The 23,767-nt window shown below is 37.8% G+C and overlaps 1 protein-coding gene across 12 annotated transcripts in view; it reads left to right on the top strand.

The window, feature by feature from the left end:
• Window positions 1-23,767, top strand: part of GRB14 (growth factor receptor bound protein 14) — a 127,113-nt gene that overhangs the window by 88,300 nt on the left and 15,046 nt on the right. For 6 of the 12 annotated variants that reach the window (XM_004283610.4, XM_033412599.2, XM_033412601.2 and 3 more), the window contains 5 exons: window positions 10,160-10,281; window positions 12,152-12,226; window positions 16,153-16,290; window positions 21,265-21,375; window positions 21,567-21,662. In XM_004283610.4, coding sequence (XP_004283658.1) covers window positions 10,160-10,281; window positions 12,152-12,226; window positions 16,153-16,290; window positions 21,265-21,375; window positions 21,567-21,662 — 542 coding nt within the window. The remainder of the gene's footprint in view (window positions 1-10,159; window positions 10,282-12,151; window positions 12,227-16,152; window positions 16,291-21,264; window positions 21,376-21,566; window positions 21,663-23,767) is intronic. The other 6 variants (XM_033412607.2, XM_033412606.2, XM_033412602.2 and 3 more) reach the window with 3 other exon arrangements.

Genomic DNA, 23,767 nt, shown 5'->3' with positions numbered 1-23,767 from the left:
TCTGCAAACAGTGACAGTTTTACTTCTTCTTTTCCATTTGTATTCCTTTTATTTCTTTTTATTCTCTGATTGCCATGGCTAGGACTTCCAAAACTATGTTGAATAATAGTGGTGAGAGTGGACATCCTTGTCTCGTTCCTGATCTTAGAGGAAATGCTTTCAGTTTTTCACTATTGAGAATGATGTTTGCTGTGGATTTGTCATATATGGCCTTTATTATGTTGAGGTAGGTTCCCTCTATGCCCACTTTCTGGAGAGTTTTTATCATAAATGGGTGTTGAATTTTGTCAAAAGCTTTTTCTGCATCTATTGAGATGATCATATGGTTTTTATTCTTCAATTTGTTAATATGGTGTATCACATTGATTGATTTGCATATACCGAAGAATCCTTGTATCCCTGGGATAAATCCCACTTGATCATGGTGGATGATCCTTTTTTTTTTTTTTTTCGGTACGCGGGCTTCTCACTGTTGTGGCCTCTCCCATTGTGGAGCACAGGCTCTGGACGCGCAGGCTCAGCAGCCATGGCTCACAGGCCCAGCCGCTCCGCGGCATGTGGGATCTTCCCGGACCGGGGCACGAACCCGTGTCCCCTGCATCGGCAGGTGGACTCTCAACCACTGCGCCACCAGGGAAGCCCAATGATCCTTTTAATGCGTTGTTGGATTCTGTTTGCTAGTATTTTGTTGAGGATATTTGCATCTATATTCATCAGTGATATTGGTCTGTTATTTTATTTTTTTGTTGTATCTTTGTCTGGTTTTGGTATCAGGGTGATGGTGGCCTATAGAATGAGTTTGGGAATGTCCTTCCTCTGCAATTTTTTGGAAGAGTTTGGGAAGGATGGGTGTTAGTTCTTCTCTAAATGTTTCATAGAATTCACCTGTGAAGTCATCTGTCCTGGACTTTTGTTTGTTGGAAGATTTTTAATCACAGTTTCAATTTCATTAATTGTGATTGGTCTGTTCATATTTTCTATTCCTGGTTCAGTCTTGGAAGGTTATACCTTTCTAAGAATTTGTCCATTTCTTCCAGGTTGTCCATTTTATTGGCATAGACTTTCTTGTAGTAGTCTCTTAGAATGCTTTGTATTTTTGCTGTGTCTGTTTTAACTTCTTTTTCATTTCTAATTTTATTGATTTGAGTTCTCTCCCTCTTTTTCTTGATAAGTCTGCCTAATGGTTTATCGATTTTGATTATCTTCTCAAAGAACCAGCTTTTAGTTTTATTGATCTTTGCTATTGTTTTCTTTGTTTCTATTTCATTTATTTCCTCTCTGATCTTTATGATTTCTTTCCTTCTACTACCTTTGGGTTTTGTTTGTTCTTCTTTCTCTAGTTCCTTTAGGTGTAAGGTTAGATTGTTTGAGATTTTTCTTGTTTCTTGAGGTAGGCTTGTATTGCCATAAACTTTCCTCTTAGAACTGCTTTTGTTGCACCACATAGGTTTTGGATCATCGTGTTTTCATTGTCATTTGTCTCTAGGTATTTTTTGATTTCCTCTTTGATTTGTTCAGTGATCTCTTGGTTATTTAGTAAAGTACTGTTTAGCCTCTGTGTGTTTGTGTTTTTTACGTTTTTTCCCTGTAATTGATTTCTAATCTCATAGCGCTGTGGTCAGAAAAGATGCTTGATATGATTTCAGTTTTCTTAAATTTACTGAGCTTGATTTGTGACCCAAGATGTGATCTATACTGGAGAATGTTCCATGCACACTTGAGAAGAAAGTGTAATCTGCAGTTTTTGCATGGAATGTCCTAAAAATATCAATTAAATCTATCTAGTCTATTGTGTCATTTAAAACTTGTGTTTCCTTAGTAATTTTCTGTTTGGATGATCTGTCCATTGGTGTAAATGAGGTGTTAAAATCCTCCACTATTATTGCGTTACTGTCGATTTCCTCTTTTATACCTGTTAGCAGTTGCCTTATGTATTGAGGTGCTCCTATGTTGGGTGCATATATATTTATAATTGTTATATCTTCTTGGATTGATCCCTTGATCATTATGTAGTGTCCTTCCTTGTCTCTTGTAACATTAAAAGTCTATTTTATCTGATATGAGTATTACTACTCCAGCTTTCTTTTGATTTCCATTTGCATAGAATATCTTTTTCCATCCCCTCACTTTCAGTCTGTATGTGTCCCTCAATCTGAAGTGGGTTTCTTGTAGACAGCATATATATGGGTCTTGTTTTTGTATCCATTCAGCAAGCCTGTGTCTTTTGGTTGGAGCATTTAATTCATTCATGTTTAAGGTAATTATCGATATGTATGTTCCTATGACCATTTTCTTAATTGTTTGGGGTTTGTTTTTGTAGGTCCTTTTTTTCTCTTGTGTTTCCCACTTAGAGAAGTTCCTGTAGCATTTGTTGTAGAGCTGGTTTGGTGGTGCTGAATTCTCTTAGCTTTTGCTTGTCTGTAAAGCTTTTGATTTCTCCATCGAGTCTGAATGAGATCATTGCTGGGTAGAGTAATCTTTGTTGTAGGTTCTTCCCTTTCATCACTTTAAATATGTCATGCCACTCCCTTCTGGGTTGCAGAGTTTCTGCTGAGAAATCAGCTGGTAATCTTATGGGAGTTCCCTTGTATGTTATTTGTCATTTTTCCCTTGCTGCTTTGATAATTTTTCTTTGTCTTTAATTTTTGGCAATTTGATTACTATGTGTCTTGGCATGTTTCTCCTTGGGTTTATCCTGTATGGGACTGTCTGTGCTTCCTGGACTTGGGTGGCTATTTCCTTTCCCATGTTAGGGAAGTTTTTGACTATAATCTCTTCAGGTATTTTCTTGGGTCCTTTCTCTCTCTCTTCTCCTTCTGGGACCCCTGTCGTGCGAATATTGGTGTGTTTAATGTTGCCCCAGAGGTCTCTTAGGCTGTCTTCATTTCTTTTCATTCTTTTTTCTTTATTCTGTTCCGCAGCAGTGAATTCTACCATTCTGTCTTCCAGGTCACTTATACATTCTTCTGCCTCAGTTATTCTGCATTGATTCCTTCTACTGTATTTTTCATTTCAGTTATTGTATTGTTCATCTCTGTTTGTTTGTTCTTTAGTTCTTCTAGGTCTTTGTTAAACATATCTTGCATCTTCTTGATCTTTGCCTCCATTCTTTTTCTGAGGTCCTGGATCATCTTCACTATCATTATTCTTAATTCTTTTTCTGGAAAGTTGCCTATCTCCACTTCATTTAGTTGTTTTTCTGGTGTTGTATCTTGTTCCTTCATCTGGTACATAGCCCTCTGCCTTTTCATCTTGTCTATCTTTCTGTGAATGTGGTTTTTGTTCCACAGGCTGCAGGATTGTAGTTCTTCTTCCTTCTGCTGTCTGCCCTCTGGTGGATGAGGCTATATGTAAGAGGCTTGTGCCGGTTTCCTGATGGTGGTGGGTAGAGCTGGCTGTTGCTGTGGTGGGCAGAGCTCACTAAAATTTTAATCCGCTTGTCTGCTGATGGGTGGGGCTGGGTTCCCTCCCTTTGGTTTGTTTGGCCTGAGGCGACCCAACACTGGAGCCTACCTGGGATCTTTGGTGGGGCTAATGGCGGACTCTGGGAGGGCTCACGCCAAGGAGTACTTCCCAGAACTTCTGCTGCGAGTGTCCTTGTCCCCACAGCCACCCCCGCTTCTACAGGAGACCCTCCAACACTAGCAGGTAGGTCTGGTTCACTCTCCTGTTGGGTCACTGCTCTTTCCCCTGGGTCCCGATGTGCACACTACTTTGTGTGTGCCCTCCAAGAGTGGAGTCTCTGTTTCCCCCAGTCCTGTTGAAGTTCTGCAATCAAATCCCGCTAGCCTTCAGAGTCTGATTCTCTAGGAATTCCTCCTCCTGTTGCCGGATCCCCAGGTTGGGAAGCCTGACATGGGACTCAGAACCTTCACTCCAGTGGGTGGACTTCTGTGGTATAAGTGCTCTCCAGTTTGTGAGTCACCACCCAGCAGTTATGGGATTTTTATTTTATTGTGATTGCGCCCCTCCTCCCATCTTATTGTGGCTTCTCCTTTGTCTTTGGATATGGGGTATCTTTTCTGGTGAGTTCCAGTGTCTTCCTGTTGATGATTGTTCAGCAGTTAGTTGTGATTCCGGTGCTCTCTCAAGAGGGAGTGAGAGCACATCCTTGTACTCTGCCATCTTGAACCAGTCTCTCTTTGGGTTATTGTAGCATTAATCCTTTAACATGAGACTTGGTTGGGGGATGGTATTTATGACAGAACATCTAAATGGGGATGGTGATATATAAATGTAAAAAAATTATTTAATATTTTCAAAAGCCAGATTCTGTAATAAGTAAGTTGTATCTCCATTACGAGATGAGTATAAGAGGTGAAAACCTGTAGCTGCATTTGATCCTCTGGATTTTGATTTTTACATGTTTTCTGAATTTTCAACAGAATAGTGCCAGAAATCTTCTTCGAAGGAATGGGAAATATGTCTTTTGCTTTCCCACTTACTCTAGTTTTAGCCAGCTTTATTTGAAGACATTTTTCTGCTTAAGATTACCAGGCTATTTTCCTGATGCTAGTAATTGCATTATTGAAATATTTGGTGTTATAGTTCTATGAAATTTTCTGCAAATATTGTATCCCTTATTTTTTCATTGTAGATTGGTATGCTGGGCTTTATTTGTGTGTAGCCAACAAAACCCCAACTAGACTGCTGCTTTTTTTGTGACTACACATATTACACTAGTTTTTTCGTGACACATTTGTCATAGCTGGTCAAATGCAGCTTGGTTTTTCCATTCTTTGTTTTATTTTCTTTTTTGATGTAATCCAAATTCAAATGATTTATGTTACTTTCATGTGAGGTTAAGATTGATAATAATTTGAAATATTGCCTGTTAAATTCTTTCCCCTTACACTCAAAATGTGGTGGTTTGTTTTCAGTTAATTAGCAAATAGTTATCGAACACATTTCAAGATAAAAGAATTTGAGGCAATCAAATTTTGAGAACTGAGGAATGTGAAAGAGATTTGAGCTGATACAGAATGAGTAGGATATACACAGGGGATGCCCTTCCAGTGGGAACTGTAGTGAAGGCAGAGGCAGTGCTGTGCAGAGGAAGGAGCAGAGACTTGGGGTCAGACATGTGGCAGGCATTCAAACCCTGAGACGTTTGCTATCTGTAAAATGGAAATCGAATTTGCTCTTTAGGTTATCCTCTTAGTTTCCTAAGGCTGCTGTAACACATTACTGCTAGCTTAAACCAATAGAAATGTCATCTTTTAACAGTTCTGGAGGTGAGAAGTCCAAAATTAATTTCACTGGGCTGAAATCAAGGTGTTGGCAGGGCCACACTCCTTCCAGGGGCTTTATGGGGAGGCTGTTCCTTTCCTCTTTCAGCTTCTGGTGGCTGCCATTATTCCTTGGCTTGTGGTCACATCACTTGAGTTTCTGCCTCTGTGGTCACATTGCCCTTTCCTCTTATTTCTCTGTCAGATCTCCTTCTGTCTCCTAAAAGCATACTTGTGTTTGGATTTAGGGCCAGCCTTTGTAATCCTGGATAATCTCCTCATCTTAATATCTTTCAGTTAATGACATCTGCAAATGCTTTGCCATATAAGGTAACATTTAGATTCCAGAGATTAGGACCTGATGTCTTTGGGGCCATATTCAGCTTACTTCAGATACTATAAGAATTAAATACAGTAATGAAAAAGGTCTTAGATTGAGATATGCAGAGATGTAACTTCCTTTATTTTTATAACTTGAATTAATTTCTAACTCTGAGTCTCCTTGACCTCTTAATGGCAGACAGTTTAATCTTCTGTTACTGGTTTGGTTTATGGATTGTTATAGTCTTGTTGGGGTAAATAATCAATTCAGGTTATATAAATGAGTTACATACAGGTTTAAGATACACTCAGTTGAAGGTTAAGACCTAGTTTCACTCTTCCAACACTCTGGTGGGTCATTTAAGTCCCAGGAAGAGTATTTGTCTAACTTCTATCCAACTCTTCTCTTCGTGTTCTAGAAACTCTTATTTCTCTCAAGCTTATTGCCTGTATCATAAAGCTCCCTAAATTCATGGTCTTATTTTAGCCCTTCCACACTTCTTCTGGAGAACTTGGTTCTGCAGTGCTCTTTCCTCATACTTGGATGCTGTGGACTCATCTTCCTCAGCACTGCACTTAGCTATTGCTTTTCCGCCATGTTAGATGCAGGGCTTCTACTTGAGGGTAGAAGCCTCCTAAGGCTACTCTTTGGTGTGAACCACACACCACCATTAAACTTACCTGGGATTTTATTAGCAACAACTGCTCATCCTGAAAGGGTCCTAGTTCCAGAAGGGGCAGGATATAGGGTCACTGTGACCTAAACCATCAGTTACTATCTAGCCTCCTCTCAGGCTCCACTCCACCCTTTCCTCCACTAACCCCTTAATTCCAGATCCTTTCCCAGAGGACAGAGGGTGCATCCCTGTATGAGTCAGTGGAGGATTGGCTGGCCATTATTCTCCCCAAGTGATCATATTTGTCAAAGATTGATAAAGTCTAATTTGAAGCTCAAAAGTAAAGAAAGTGCATCTCTGTCATTTTTTCCTCTCTGTATAGTTTATCTTCAGGGCAGAACATGTGCTGTTTCCTTAGTGGTAGAGATAGGTGATGGGTACAGTGAAACACAGGTTGGTAAAACAAATAAGCAGACATATTGCTTAATACCTTGCAATTTTCTCCCACTGTGGTTGCAATAAATACAGATACAGTGCGTAGCACATAGTATATTTAATAATGTGAACCTATGCTTCATAAGGTTGAAAATATCAGTTGGGGTTGTGTGAGAAGTAAACAAAAGTTAGGATAATAAAGATTGTTAGGGATGCAACTTCCCACTCGATATCTCGGTGACGGCTGGATCTCCCTGCAAACTGCTTCTCTTACAGTCTTCTTAGCTCATTAATGGCAGTAGTCCTTCCAAATGCTTAAGCCAAGAATCTTGGTGTCTTCCTTCACTGCCCCCTCTCTTTCACTCCACATCCAATTTGTCAACAAATCCTGTTGGCTCTACCTTTAGAATACATACACACAGATTCTGTCTACTTCTTACATGCTGCCACTCTCATCCAGGCCACATCATCTCCCCTTGTTAATTGCAATATTCTGCTAGATGGTCTTCCTGTTTCTACCCTTAAGCCTTTTGAAATCAGTTATCCACTCAGCATCCAGTGTGATCCAATGAAAACGTAAGTCAGCTCAGAGTAGTCTTATGTTCAGAATGGATTCCTTTCCCTTGTGCCCTCCTTTTCCCCTCCTCCCTGATCCATTTTTCTCTGTAGTGTTTATTGCCACCTTTTAAGATTTACATGATTTATTGTCCCTGTCTTCCCATTAGAATTGAAGCTCCATGAGGCAATGACTTCTGTCTTGTTCACTACAAAATTCCAAGCCCCACAATGACTGTCTGACACATGGTAGGCCTTCAATAAATATTTGTCGAATGGACAGATGAATGAATAAGTTAAAACTGCCAGACTATATGGATTTATCTCATAACAAGTAGGAAGTGGACAAGTTTTTGAGTGGGGGTCACATTGATACAAATGTTTTATGAGGTTTCCTGTGATATCAGGATCCAGGTTGGATTGGAAGAATGAGAAAAACAGAGGTTTGGAGATCAGTTAGGAAAAAGTGAAGGTCTAAATGGGAATGGTGATAGTGGGAATGGGTTGGGGGTTGTTGGGTGTGTGAGAGACACTCAGACAAAGAGTCTGATATCTGGGGTAACAACTGGAGGATATTGGAGTGGACATAGAGAAAGTTGTAATGGACATTGGAAAATTTAGGAAAAAGCAGTTTGAGAGAGAAAAAGGAAGATACTTTGTTTCATTTTTTTACATTTTTTACAAATTTTGGTAGAATGCATGTAACATAAAATTTACCATTTCATTCATTTTAAGGGTAAAGCTCACTGGCATTATGTACATTTATTTATATTTATATTGTTGTACAACCATCACCCCCATCCCCCTCTAGAACATTTTTATCTTCTCATACTGAAACCCTGAACCCATTAAACAATAACTCCTCATTCTTCCCACACCCTGGTCCTTGACAACCACCATTCTACTTTGTGTCTCTATGAATTTGTCTGCTCTAGGTACCTCATGTAAATGGAATCATATAATGTTTTTTCTTTTGTGTCTGTCTTATTTTACATAGTGTAATATCTTTAAGGTTCATCCATGTTGTAACATGTGTCAGAATTTCATTCCTTTTTAAGGCTAAATATTCCACTGAATGTCTTTACTACATTTTGTTTATCCATTCATTTGTTGATGGACATTAGGATGTTTTTACTTTCTGGCTATTGTGAATGATGCTACAATGGACATTGATGTACAAGTATCTGTTCCAGTCCCTGCTTTCACTTCTTTTGGTTATGAACTCAGAAGTGGAATTGCTGGAATTGTTTAATATTTGGAGGGACCACCATACTGAACTTTGGTTTTAGACAGATTATGTTTGAAGTGGTGGAAAGTCTAGCAGTTAGGATTGGAGTGCTAGTGAAAGCAACTGTAGCTGGAGATTTCACTTCAGGGAACTTGACAGACATAATGGCTGAGGAGGGGAGAGTTAATTAGTTGAGAGAAGAGAAAAAAAAGAGTCCAGCCAAGGACTGCATCTTAGGTGGGAGAAGGAGCTACCAGAGCTAGTCAATGAGACCGAAAAAGAGCAATCTGAATTAGGAACAGAACCCGGGAGTGCTGATACACACTTAGCTCCAACTCATTCTTATTCATATATTCATTCAGCACTCTTACAAGAACTCCCTTTCAGATGAATAAGCTTCTATTTAAGTGTGACATTACTTTCAAGGGTTTGGGTGCTGCAGGTCACAGATTACTCCTGAGTGTTGAATTTCTGAGACATAGGTACTTTTCAAAAAGGTCCTAGAAGCACCTAAAAAAGCAGGGGATTTCTATATTTCTTGTTTGGCTGTTCTCCATTTCTCATTTTGCATTAATAATTTCACAGTCACTTTTCTTTAACCTTTTATTGAAGTATGACATACCTTAACATAAGTGAACAAAGGTGGACAACTTGGTGAATTCTCAGATATTGTTTCTACCTGAGTATCCAACATCCAGATTAAAAAACAGAATATTTCTCACCCCCAGTGGTTCCCTCATGCCCCTGTTCACTCACCCACTATCCCTATTATCTTGATTTCTAACACCATAGATTTATTGTATCTGTGTTGAACTTACATAAGTGGAATCATGTAGTATGTACTCTTTGTGTCTGACTTCTTTCATTTAGTATTATGTTTGTGGAATTCATCCATGAAGTTGTGTTTTACTGTAGTATATATTCCATTGTGTCCTTTACACAGTTTATATATTCATTCTCACGTTGATAGGCATTTGGGTAGTTTCCAGTTTGGGGCTATTATGAATAGTACCGCTATGAACATCACAGTTTCTTATTAAAATAGGAACTCTGCATGGTATGTCCACCTCTTTAAAGTTGCCATTGCTTTTTTCATGTAAGTGCCTTTCCTCCTAAGTGCCTTCCCACCCTGCCTAATTATCTTCATTGGTAATACAAACTACATTTGCCTGAACACTAGTTTTGAAAGTAAAAAGTGCCACAAGAAATCAGGTTTCTTAAAAAATTGTATGTCCTTGCATTAAAATTTTCTTTTTAAAGCATTTATTTCCGTTTTTCTCAACTATCCAGATTATGTGTCTTAAACGCATAGTGAACCTGTCAAATTTTTTCAGCTCTTAATGGGATGAATTGTTCAACCTTGAGGCAAATATTTTAATTTTGGCACCATGATGAGTCGGAGAAAAAGAATCGTTCCCATATTCTTAATGCAGTTTTGTTATCAAACTTATAATTTACATAGCAATAAAAGGAGATTGAGAATTAGTAAAAAGTGCATTGTGATATTTTATGTCATTTTTCTCTTCGGGTTACAATCTGCTTTGGTATAAAAATCAACATTACTAATTCAAAATTAATGAAAATTTTATCAATCTGATTATTCCAGAATTGAGTTGAAATTTTCTATGTTTAATAAAGATACGTACATAATATATTTTATATATTTGTATGGATATATACGTCCCTATGTTTATTTGTCTACCTACCTGTCTATCTTTCTATCCATCCATCCATCCATCTATCTGTTGACATGCTCACTGGAACATTCTTTACAGAAAGAACAATAGAAGACCACGAGCTGGTGATTGAAGTGCTATCTAACTGGGGAATGGAAGAAGAAAATAAGCTATACTTTAGAAAAAATTATGCCAAATATGAATTCTTTAAAAACCCAATGGTAAGTGAAATCCCTATTAATAGTTATAGAAAATGAATGAGTTTAGTTAAATTTTATTTTATTTTATGTGAAGAAAAATATCACTGTGGATAAAATACAAGTCCCTATTTGGTAAACTGTAGGTAAGAATTCTGGCCCTTTAAAATTATAGTCACACTTCTTACTCTAACAATGATTAGCCAACATCATCACAGAAGTTCATATACATGGTTTTGGGGAACTACTGCTTCTTTTCTTGCTTTTTAAGAAAAAAAACTACATTTGATTTGGGGAATTATTAGATACCTCCAAGCAGGTTCCAAAATATTATGGTTTAACTCTTTTCACAGAATTTAGGAAACTAAATAAGAAAAATTCTAAAGGAAACACAGATTGATGTTTGTTGGGAGTGTTGAAACTTAGCCAGAAGTTTAGATTGACATGCATCTTGCTGTTCCAAACTATTTTGTTTTCAGTGCAATAATTGAGCTAAGTAGAAATGAGATAAAGACCAGTGCATTATCTAGTAACTAGTAAATACTACTTTCATTATAGTTCTTTTTAAAAGAAAGTAAATGTATGTCACATTCTAATGAAGACTAGTGATCTAGAGAAGTCAGAATAGCCTCTGGGCTCATTATTTTAAATTGTTTTTGACTCTGCAGCTGTAGCATATTTTTACACTAAGTTTTGGATAATTGGATTGAAATGATACTTTATGAAAAATATATGATACACACCATAATAGAATATTTTCAAACCCTGAAAGACCTCTTATGCTCGCTTTTATTTGAACTTATTAATAGAAACATAGTGGAATGATCTTTGACAAAGAAAATACGAGTCCTAATAAAAATTAAATAGAATTAGAATTAGAAAGGAAACTGTTTTCTTATTATGAATCTTTATTAAAAGCAAGAATTTAAAAGTCATAGTTAAAGACATAGGGTTTAGTGCTCATTTTTAGTTTTTTTTTTTTAAATTTATACAAGGCTGTAGATTCATTTTGTAGACTTAGAGTAGTGGTTCTCAACTGGGGGGTGATGTGGTAATGTCTGGAGACATTTTGGTTGTCATACTGGGGGGATGGGGGTGCTGCTAGTGGGTGGAGGCCAGGAATGCTCTAAACGTCCTGCAATGCACAGGACAGTCCCCCCAACACAGCATTATTAGACCAACATTAATAGAACTACGCTTCAAAAGCCCTGTCTTAAAGGAAGTATAGTGGCATATGTTTTCCTAAACTTGCCTGATCATAAAAACTCCCTGGGGAAGGGGATAGTGGTTGTTAAAAATACAGGATCCAGGTCCTACCCTGACCTACTGAATCAGACACTCCGGGAAAGAGGCCTCGGAATTCCTATTTTTAAACAGCTTTCCTGGGTGAATTTTATGATTAAACAGGTTTGGAAAGATAGTGGGTGGAAAAGACTGTCATTTTAGCTCCCTGGCCCTCTAGTTTAACTCCTTGTTCCTCTACTCTATGGGCTGTGACCTTGGGTATATATATATATCCTTTACTTCTATGAGCCTTGACTTTATAAAATGGAGCTGATAGTCCTTCAGTACCTGCTAGAGTGGGTGCAGGACTCAGGGAAGACGTATGGGAGCTAGCACACTGTCAGCCTGAGGGCAGTGTTTGTAACTGGAGGTACATGGATCTCTGTGTATCAGCACCATCTGAGGGTGTTTGGCTAGTCTTTGGGCCCTGCTCCTACCTTCTCATTAAGATACCTGCGGGTAGAGTCAGGGACTGGCATTTTTAAAAGTGCTTTGGGTGAATTTTCAACACACTGATTTAAAGAGCTTTTGCTTTAGATGACTGTGTTGGTCATAGTTCAATCTTTTCTGGCATGGCTTTGGGATAATATAACATGTATCTTTTCGTCAGTATTTTTTTCCAGAGCATATGGTGTCTTTTGCAACTGAAACCAATGGTGAAATATCCCCCACACAGATTTTGCAGGTAAAATATATATTTTCATTAAAATATGTAAGTACTAAATAATGAAGGGAAACTGTAAGGTCCTTATTTACTTATTTATTTATTTTTCTAATTTTATAAGTAGATATACTCACTTATCTTGCATTTCCATGCCTTTTTTTTTTTACTTCATGAGAGTTGACAATATTCTTTTTTTAAATTGAAGTACAGTTGATTTACAATGTTGTGTTAGTTTCAGGTGTACTGCAAAGTGATAAAGTTATACACACATATAGTTATTTTTTTTCAGATTCTTTTCCCTTACAGGTTATTACAAAATATTGAGTATAGTTCTCTTAGCTATACAGTAGGTCCTTGTTGGTTATCTATTTTATATACAGTAGTATGTATATATTAATCCCAAACTCTTAATTTATCCTCCCCCTTCCCCTTTGGTAACTATAAGTTTGTTTTCTATGTCTGTGGGTCTATTTCTGTTTTGTATATAAGTTCATTTGTATTTTTTTTCCTTAGATTCTAATATAAGCGATATCATATGATATTTGTCTTTCTCTGTCTGGCTTACTTCACTTAGTAGGATAATCTCTAGGTCCATCCATGTTGCTGAAAATGGCATTATTTCATTCATTTTTCATGGCTAAATAATATTCCATTGTATAAATATACTACATCTTCCTTTTCCATTCATCTGTCAGTGGACATTTAGGTTGCTTCCATGTCTTGGCTATTGTAAATAGTGCCGCAATGAACACTGGGGTGCATGTGTCTTTTCCAGTTATGTTTTTCTCCGGATATATGCCCAGGAATGGGATTGCAGGATCATATGGTAGCTCTATTTTTAGTTTTCTGAGGAACCTCCATACTGTTCTCTATAGTGGCTGCACCAATTTACATTCCCACCAACAGTGTAGGAGGGTTCCTTTTTCTCCATACCCTCTCCAGCATTTATTATTTGTAGACTTTTTGATGATGGCCATTCTAACCAGTGTGAGGTGATACCTCATTGTAGCTTTGATTTTCATTTCTCTAATAATTAGTGATGTTGATTGAGCATTGTTTCATGTGCCATCTGTATGTCTTCTTTGGAGAAATGTCTATTTAGTGAGGTCCATATTTATACATGTCCAGATTTTGGATGGTATGCCTTGAGTGGTTAATTTTTGCTGGAGATAAGGTTGGAAAAGAGAAGAAGAGGAAAGAAAAGAAACGAGCACAATCTAGATAAAGAATTCTGTAAATCAATAAAGACCCCTAACTATATTATTCTTCCCAGTTTTGAACAACTGTCAAAGGATTTTAAGCGTTTAAAAAATGTGTATCATGAAAGGAAACTGGCAGAATTTTGCTCTGCGATGTATTTAAAGATTGTTAGTCTTCGAAAAAATCAAAATTTCCAGTAAATTATAGACATTTTACCAACATATATTTAGTGTTAACTTTTATAATAAATGCTCTCAATCCTATTTATGATAAAATATTTAGCAATTAAATGAAATATTATCTATGATGGAAACACTTGATTGAAACATGAAATAGCTGAATTAAGAATACTAGTTATGGGCTTCCCTGGTGGTGCAGTGGTTGGGAGTCCGCCTACCGATGCAGGGGACACGGGTTCATGCCCCGGTCTGGGAAGATCCCACATGCCACGGAGCGGCTGGCGCGTGAGCCATGGCCGCTGAGCCTGCGCGTCTGGAGCCTGTGCTCCGCAACAGGAGAGGCCACGGCAGTGAGAGGCACGCGTACCGCAAAAAAAACTAGTTATTTAATTTAAAACTTCCTTAGTTTTGCATCTATTGAGCTCATTTCTTACAAACTGGCAATGGCTGTAGGCTGTAATTTTCTTAAGACATTTTCATTACAATAAAAATTTTCAGTTATTTTATTTTTGATACTATACTTGTTAACAGGTTAATGGTGAGCAATGTCTTTATAATGGTTGCTGTTTGATCTAAACCCCAGGCCTCCCCGAACCCACTCAATAGTCTCTGATCTTTAATGAAGAAAACTTTTAATAGTTCCAGTATAGATATTACTTTAAATATGTTGGTATTTGAATATACTGGTAAATATATTGGGTATCACAAATTTGTTTTCTATGGGCTTTTTATTTGTAATAGGTTATATTTCATTTTTTGCTTCAGAATATTTTAGAACTATGATTAGCCTCAGGATTTCTCTAAAAGCTACTTATATGCTACTAGGCTGTCACAGACACCCTGTAGAATGTTAGGGTGAATGGCAGCAGCGGCAGTGCCCCAGCACCCCTAGCTCTCACGCCTGTTTATACTTTGCCTTTGGATTATGACAGGGCGGTGGATTGGAGTTTTTCTTCTGCCTCCTTTCCCAAATTCTCCTATAATTTAGTTATATTACTTTAATGTTAAATTATAAAAACAAGAAAAGTCATAGCTTTGGAATCAGATAGTCCTGCACGTGCCCCTGACCTCTTCTCTCCACTGAGGCAATGTTTCCACTTTTTAAAACGTTCCTTCTTTTTCTAGTGTGACCTCTATGACTCCCTTTTTAAAATTTAATTGGTTTGGTTTAATAACTTGGAAAGCACTCAAACTAAAAAACCTACTTGCCTGCTTTGCATGTCAATTAATTAATATCTGTGGCTCATTAAATTAAAAGTTTTTTTATTAATTTACTTAAAAAACATTATCTACTCTCAGCATTTCCCCGAATAGCCTTTTAAAACTATGTTACACTGTTTTAGCTAATATTTTCTCTTAGTTTCAGTTTTAACATTTTGCATTCGTTTATTCATAGGGATTTCCATTTCCTTCTTTTAGTGAGACACTAATGCGTTTCCACTGTCTTATTAAGGATGCTGAGCACAGCCACTCAGAGCTATTCCTTTTCATTCTCAATTTCCTGACCAACACATGCCTGCTGTCTCAGTTAATTATCACTGGGTAACAAACTATTCGAAATCTTAATGGCTTAAGTACCCACTCATATTTTGTCAACAGTTTTGTAGGTTGGTATTTGGGAAGGGTTTAGCTGGATGGGTCTCTGAGGCAGATTGACTCCCAAAGGGATTGTGGATCCGCTTCTTCTGAGATAGCTTTTCACTACATGTGTCTGGTACTCCTTGGCCCCTCTCTCTCTCTCTCCACATGCTGTGTCATTTTCCAAGACTTTTCCAGTTACGTTGTGCTTCTCACCACATAGCCATCTCAGGGTAGTCACGTTTCTTATATGAAAGTTAGCTTCCAAGAGTTAAGGAGTGGAAGCCATCAGGCTAGTTAAGGGACTACAGTTAGAACGGCAGCCTGTTCCTCCCGCCATATCCTGTTGGTCAGAGCAGTCACAAGCCTTGCCCAGATTCAAAGGGCTGGAGAAACTTCACCTCTTGGTTCAGTGGCAGGATCACATTTGCAGAAGAGCATGTGGAATGAAAGATATTGTTGCAGTTCTCTTTGGAAAACAAAACCTGCCCATACCCACCCACAACTGAGAACCATAGAGGACAAAGACATTGTTTACTTTACCTTCATCAAGGAGGTGAACTTGGCTCAATTTCTTCAATAATTGAATAATGGAAGTCCAGATCATGGTCTTACATATACCATAATGAAGTTGAAGTTGATAGGTCAATCTATAATCTCAAGGAAAATCATAGACAGGGATGAAAAGTATCAGGACTTAACTCTGTAGACAAAGTTCAGCTTTTCAAATGGACATTCAAATAGCTTGTAATTTTGGTGTTTGACTAAGTACTGATCACTTAGAATATATATTTCGTGAGCATATTTTCATTTGGAACTTGCCTCAGGTTTTCACAAGACTGATTTATTTTCTGTTATATATATCGCTATTTCTGTAATGGTGTATAAGTGGTATCAATGCTGTTTGATTTTGCACGTTTCTATTTGAAATGTAAAACTACAATATCATTGATTCAGAAACTGTATGAGAGTGTCTGATTTTTCTTCCAGATGTTTCTGAGTTCAAGCACATATCCTGAAATCCATGGCTTCTTACACGCAAAAGAACAGGGAAAGAAGTCCTGGAAAAAGATTTACTTCCTTTTAAGAAGATCCGGTTTATATTTTTCTACTAAAGGGACATCAAAGGTAAATTGGAATATCAGTGATGTGCTATGAATTATATGGAAGTTGTAAGTTAAAATGGGTTTTACTTTGTTTTATTCATTATCTTATTGCATGATGTCTATAGTTGGTAATTTTTTTTAGATTCCAAACATTTGCCATAATCCATTTAAAAACTAATTATTCAGCTTTATTTCCCACTAGTTTCAATATACATCCTTTGACACCATCTGGATGCTCTTGTTTCAGTACCGCATTCCTTGCCCATTTCTCCCCCACTCTGAATCTACCCCCATTCTCCTTATCAAGACTGGGATTTTGAAGCCCAACAGAGTTCACATCTTTTCTTTTTACCCAGGTCATACTACTGACCTTGCCCACCTCTGAACTTCTGTTGATGCAGTTAGTAACACTCAGCTGAGTCTGTAACTGCTTATTAATTCCTTTGGGTGTGTTAGTTTTGTCTCCTCACCTAGATGATGAATTCCTAGAGGAAGTTATCATGTTATGATCAGCGGTGGATATATGTGTGTGCTTGCTTATGTATACCTATGTATACAGTTACATAGACATTCCTGTGCAGATGTTCATACACACATACATAATTCCCTTAGCACTAGCACGATGTAATCTGTTTCTATGTAGTCTAGTTGTTGCCTACTATGCCATATGCCTGTGTTTTATGTCTTGACATTTTATGCAGTGCATTGATTCCCTTCAAGTAAAACTACTTTTGAGAGTGTTCATGAGAGTTTAATTCTATGTTCATGCATCTGTTCTGTCAGTGACAACACTGTTGCTTCTTTATGGGTAATCTGTCATTTTTCTTTGGCCCTTTTTCAAATTTTATTATCATCATTGGTATTTAGTCATTTTCCTGCCATATTTCTAGGTATGTTCAAATATATTCTGCTATACATACCTTGCTTGATTCTTAACATATACATTCAGTCTTCAAATTCATATTTTTCTTTTATGCTGAAAATGTTCATTATTTATCTCTCATTCTCAATATTTGATCCTGTAAATTTTTAGTAGGATTTTCTGTCTTGGCTAGTCATGGCCCTAGGTGTCCCTTTGCTTGTGGCTGCCTAACTCCAGTCTCTGCCTGTGTCTTCACACAGCCTTCTCCTTTCTCTGTGTGTCTCTGATAAGGACACTTGTCATGGATTTAGAGCCCACCCAGATAATCTAGGAAGATGTCATCTCTAGATCCTTAGCTTAATTACATCTGCAAAGGCCCCTTTGCAAAACAGATCACATTCACAGTTTCTTCAGGTTAGGACATGGACAGATCTTTTAATTTTGAGTGAGAGAGTGAAATGATCATGTTGTAAGATGAGCATGGCCACAGGGAGCTTAAAAAATCAACTAGAGAGACAGAGAAACGGAGAGGGGAAGGGAGCAGGGGAGGCAGGGGGGAAGGGATAAGTGGGCAGGAAGGGAGAGAGATTGATTGATTGAGTTGAGGCACAGATGCTAATTAGTGCTAACTAGATCATCATTTCAGTAAGCAAGGGTGGAGGCAATGGGATCTAACCTAGGATGAGCAGTGGAGAGAGAAGGGGATGGATGTAAGATTAAATGACAAATGGTCAGATTTTGTTGACTGGTTGATATGAAAGAAGAGGAAGCACTTAATGTTCTTAGAGAAAGACTTAAGGAAAATAAAGAAATAGAAAATGATAGAATAGGGCTTCCCTGGTGGCACAGTGGTTGAGAGTCCTCCTGTCGATGCAGGGGACACGGGTTCGTGCCCTGGTCTGGGAAGATCCCACATGCCGTGGAGCGGCTGGGCCCGTGAGCCATGGCCGCTGAGCCTGCGCGTCCGGAGCCTGTGCTCCACAACAGGAGAGGCCACAGCAGTGAGAGGCCCGCGTACCGCAAAAAAAAAAAAAAAAAAAAAAAAAAAAGAGAATAAACAGGAATAGGAGATTTGAAGAAATCAAATCTTAGAAGAAAGATACTGATCTTAGTTCTAGATATATTGTGTTGGTGGTGAAGTATCCAAATGGAAATGCCCAGAACACAGCTAATGATAGAGACTAGATATTTGGGCAGTGGTATGGAGATATGGAGTTGCAAAGGAGTGATACTTCCCATATTTTCCCCAACTGTTCTTACATAGTTTCCTCCCTTCCCTGATACACAGTTTTCCTTTGCTGCTATTCACATGTGTGTGCACACACATGTGCAAGTGTGTGTATGTGTGTTTTAGGTTTAAGTGGTGGAATACTTCATGGAACAGGCCTCTACTTATTTAGTAATCCATTCCTTTACAGAAATCTTTTCTTTTTAAGTATATATAGTTTGACTACTAGTGTTCTATCGTATAGAAGCATTTAATTTTTCTTGAGGATTTAAACCTAGTTTTCAAATTGTTATATTACAGATAATGTTAGGATGAATAATTACCCATTTTTGTAATTAAGGTTTTAGACTTTTTCTTAACCTTTGTAATGAAGTTTCTCTTTTCCCAGTTTTCCTCATGTATGAAGTAATATACGAAGGTGGTTTTAAACAAATGTGTGCTGGATCATCGTTTTACTTTTAGCATCAGAGAAAAGTGGCTTCTAAATCCAGTGATCACACTTCTTTGACTGTCTTCCCAGTGATTCTTCACTGGAAGATATGACAATATCTCCTTAATTCCTGATTTCCTAATTCTTTAACAGGTTTCGCATGAAAATCCACAGCCCATTGTCCTTTTACTTCACCCTCCACCTCCTTTCCTTTTCCACCTATTACATAACAAGACAGCTCCTATTCCATCTACTGAAGCGATACTCTTATCCTTGCAGTAGTCCCCCCTTGGCTGGGCAACATTACAGGCATCAAACCTCTGTTCTCAGGTCATACCTCAGCTCTCCTCAACATGGTGTCTAACTTTGCTGTGCATCGTACATAATAGTGTTCTCTCTAGCCTGTGCTGAATGAGCATGTGTTCCATAGTCTATATATATGAAAATGATTATACGTTCCCCCTTAAAAACGAAATTCAAGATATTAGATAAACTCAAGGATTATGACCTCTATAAAAATCATATAGGTTATCTAATGTCTAATATGACATTTCTACCTGGCAAAGTGACCATTTCCTGCCCTTTTTCTATGAGAAGGGTCTTGATTTATTTTACTTTCTAAAGATGTAGGCTGCATGGGAGTTAGATAAACACTTACGCAAGCCTTGGAGGTGTGGCTATGACTTACAGAGAAACATCTAAGTACCCTGCTCTCCAACTTCCCCCTTATATACACGTTTGCATGCTTACCTTTCGCTAACCGTGCCAGCTCAGCCTTAGTCTTGTACTGTCATAAACTTTGATGTGTCTGCAGTAATGGAACAAAAATTAGTCAAGAGAAGAAACTCATCATGTCTCTTATGTCCTTCCAGTATTTCTTAAGCTGCCTTTTTCTCACGTCCAAATGACTCAGCTACATTGACTTCTACAGTATCAGTGGGCAGGGATGGTTTTATTCCATCTTCATAGAAATCAGACATTTTTACTAGCAAATCAGTTTGTATCAAGGAATAAAGTTTTAAAGGCCTTGCCAACAAGAGTACTTTTCTCCGTTCTCCTCCCTTGTTCCAAGGGCCCTAGGCTGGGTCTCTTTTTTTTTTTTTTGCGGTATGCGGGCCTCTCTCTGTTGCGGCTGACTCCGGACGCGCAGGCCCAACGGCCATGGCTCACAGGCCCAGCCGCTCCGCGGCACGTGGGATCCTCCCGGACTGGGGCACGAACCCGTGTCCCCTGCATTGGCAGGCGGACTCTCAACCACTGTGCCACCAGGGAAGCCCTGGGTCTCTTAACAATTTTCTTTTCTGCCTCATTCTCCCATGGAGTTGGGAGCTTTAGTCATCCATTGGATCAAAATGCCTAAAGAACAGTGACACACAGAGAAACAGTTGCATACACAGAAGCTCTTGCTCTACTAATCATCACTGATGGAATAGCCAGCCTACTGGCCAATGACTGAAATTTTTTTGGATTTGGATTTGAATGGGTTGCTCAAATTGCTGAATGTTCTGCTTTATCTTTTTGTTTTAAGAGCACTGCTTCTCAGATTTCAGTGCATGTGCATAACCTGGGTTCTTGTTAAAATGCAGATTTTGATTTTGAATCAGCAGATCTGGGGTGGACCCTGAGATTTTGCATTTCTAATAAGCTCCCAGGTGATGCTGATACTGCTGGTCTGGGACCACACGACTAGTAGCAAGGTTTTAAAGAACCAATGCGTTGTGGTCAGTTTTGATTACACATTCAACCCCAGAATTAAGCATTTCTCCAAGTTATTAACCTATCACAGAATAATATGACCCAGTGATTTCCCATGACCAGCTCTAAATCTTATGGATTTCCCAGAGAAGAAATATCCCTTCATGATTCCACTTTGCCTTGAAAATCAGATACATTCCATTGCCAGGTAATTTCCCTGAATTTATCTGTACAGGCTTCCTTCCTTTTGTAAAGGAAGGTGGTCATGCCGCCTGTTTCGTTGCTTGCTGTGGTACGTGAGGCAGTACACAAACATGAGGGACGATCATTTCTCAGTGAAGCAGGAATCATCATCTGTTTTTTTTTTTTTTTTCCTTTAGCTGCTATAGAAGCTCAAACCAACCAACCTTCTTCCCTTTGTGGAACTACCATTATTTAAAACCCAAATAAGAAAACATTTTCAAAAGCCATGCTTTGCTCTCTTCTCTCCCTCAGATTCCTTGAAGTGGTGGTTAAAGCAAGTAATTTTAAAATAGGAAGATATATTTTTTTGTATATTGGAAGTTAAATTATAAACAAATCACTACTTCTCAAATTAAATAATCTCATATCCAGCTCCTGGTTATTTAAGGATATAGTGACTTAGTTTTCCTTTCCTTTTGTATCTGTGACATTATTTGGAATAATTTTTGCCAAGGTATAAGTTATGTAACATAATAGAAATACAAAAGGTAGTGTAAAAATATGTATCCATTTCAACATACATATATATTTTTTTAAGGAACCACGGCATTTGCAGTTTTTCAGCGAATTTGGCAATAGTGATATTTATGTGTCACTGGCAGGCAAAAAAAAACATGGAGCACCGACTAACTATGGATTCTGCTTTAAGGTACAGGCTTAATATTTTGCTAGATGAATAAAGCAAGCCTCAGCCTTTTAGGTAAGCTTGAGTTTATTTTAATTTCTTTTAAAAAGAGACAGCTTTCTCTTATATATAGGAGAATTTTAGTGGCTTTTATTTCAACAGGTGTTACCTTCAAGATATGCATTAACGATAAACAATGTGCTGTGGCCTTCTAGCCTAACAAAGCAGGAGGGCCTCGAGACCTGAAAATGCTCTGTGCAGAAGAAGAGCAGAGTAGGACGTGCTGGGTGACCGCGATTAGATTGTTTAAGGTAATCTCACTGCAGGTGTGAATTTCTATTAAACATTGGGAGTACCATCAAAGTTTGAAAATACCTGTATTTCAAAATTCAGAAGACTCACTATGAATGCATGTGGGTATGTGAGGAAGAAGAAAAATAACCACCACCAAATGCGTGTATTTTATTTTTTATCTGAAAGATAAACATTTCCAGAGTAGAGTGCAATAACCTAATACATTTATCTTGTGTGTGAGGAGTATTCCATTTTTAAAAATGTTCTGCTTTTTATTTTTTTTTAAGAGTATTACATATATAGCAAGTATAACTGATTGAAATTTCTCCTGTCTATGACTTAGTCTGCATTTTAAAAACATTGCCATCAATCCGATGTGAAGTATATTTTAAAATGTGCCCACCTGGATATGTTTAGTGCAGTTGTTTTATGTTTTATTTAAGTGTTGTGTGAATTGCTTTCCAGTTTAATGCAAATTATTTTATAAATTTTACTATAGCTGTATTATTCAAACATTTACCTTTGTGCTAAGTAAAAATTACCGCTTCCATAAGCAAAATTTATTGGTAAGCATCTTGACAAGGAGTAAGAATGTTCTAAAAGTAGGTAGGGGGAGAGAGACACAGAACTGATTTCTTCCAGGATGTATAGAAAACACATTTATTTTTAAAACTTGTATGCTAGCAAATTTAGCACAACTTTAAATTTATAATTATAAAACTTATCGACCATTTCCTTTTTTTTTTTTTCGACCATTTCCTTTTAAGAAGGGGAGAATAATCAGAATCAGAATTACTCATTGTCATACCAGGTTTGCAAGAAAGTTTTATTTTCTTTTACTTTTTTTTAAATTGAGGTGAAATTCACATAACATAAAATTAACCAAATTAACTTTTTTTTTTTTTTTTGGTACGCGGGCCTCTCACTGTTGTGGCCTCTCCCGTTGTGGAGCACAGGCTCCGGACGCGCAGGCTCAGCGGCCATGGCTCACGGGCCCAGCCGCTCCACGGCATGTGGGATCTTCCCGGACCGGGACACGAACCCGTGTCCCCTGCATCGGCAGGCGGACTCTCAACCACCGCGCCACCAGGGAAGCCCCAAATTAACTATTTTTAATGTGAACAATTCAGAGGCATTGAGTACATTCAAAATGTTGTGCAATTGCCACCTCTGTCTAGTTCCAAAACATTTTTTTCACCTCAAAAGGAGACTCCATACCCATTAAGCAGTTACTCCCAGCCCCTGGCAACCACTAATCCATGTTCTGTCTCTATGGATTTACCAATTTGGATATTTCATAGAAATGGAATCATACAATATGTGACATTTTGGGTCTGGCTTCTTCACTTAGCATAATGATTTGTGGTTCATCTATGTTGTAGCAGCATGTATCAGTACTTCATTCCTTTTTATGGCTGAATAATATTCCATTGTATGTGTGTTGTTTAACATATATATATGTTAAATAAACAATTTTGTTTATCCACTGATGGGTATCTGGATTGTTTCTACCTTTTTACTATTGTGAATAGTGCTGCTATGAATATGTCTATACACGTATTTGTCTGAGTAACAGCTTTCAGTTTTTTTGATATATACCTAAAAATGGCATTGCTGGTCATGTGGTAATTCTATGTTGAACTTTTTGATGAATTGCCAAAATGTTTTCCACAGAGGCTAAACCATTTTACATTCCCACCAGCAATGTATAAGAATTCCAGTTTCTCCATATCCTCACCAACACTTGTTATTTTCCACTTTTTAAAAAAATACTCATCCTAGTGGGTGTGAAGTGGTAGGAAGAAAGTTTTTTAAAGTAATTTAAAGGAAGCTTTTGGATTAACTGTGAAATTTTCTTCCTTTAGCTGTTATGGCAGAAAGTCACTATGGTTACCTTTTTATTAGAGATTTGTTTGTTCCTCAAATAGTCTACAGTCAAAATGGCTGTCATGATTTTGGTTTCAGCAAATCTTAGAAATCTTGATTCTTTGAAACCCTCATGTTAAGTAGTCACTTGTTTGCTCTTATTGTCGTAAAATGTAAAACAAACAAACAAAATGAAGAAGAGAAGAGTACTTTAGAGGGTCTTGGAAACCAACCAGTCAAAGCAGTAGTAACTAGG

Source organism: Orcinus orca, chromosome 7 (assembly GCF_937001465.1).
Source record: "Orcinus orca chromosome 7, mOrcOrc1.1, whole genome shotgun sequence".
NCBI classification, from domain to species: domain Eukaryota; kingdom Metazoa; phylum Chordata; class Mammalia; order Artiodactyla; family Delphinidae; genus Orcinus; species Orcinus orca.
The sequence above is the reverse complement of the archived record's forward strand: the minus strand, read 5'-3'. Positions and strand labels throughout refer to the sequence as shown.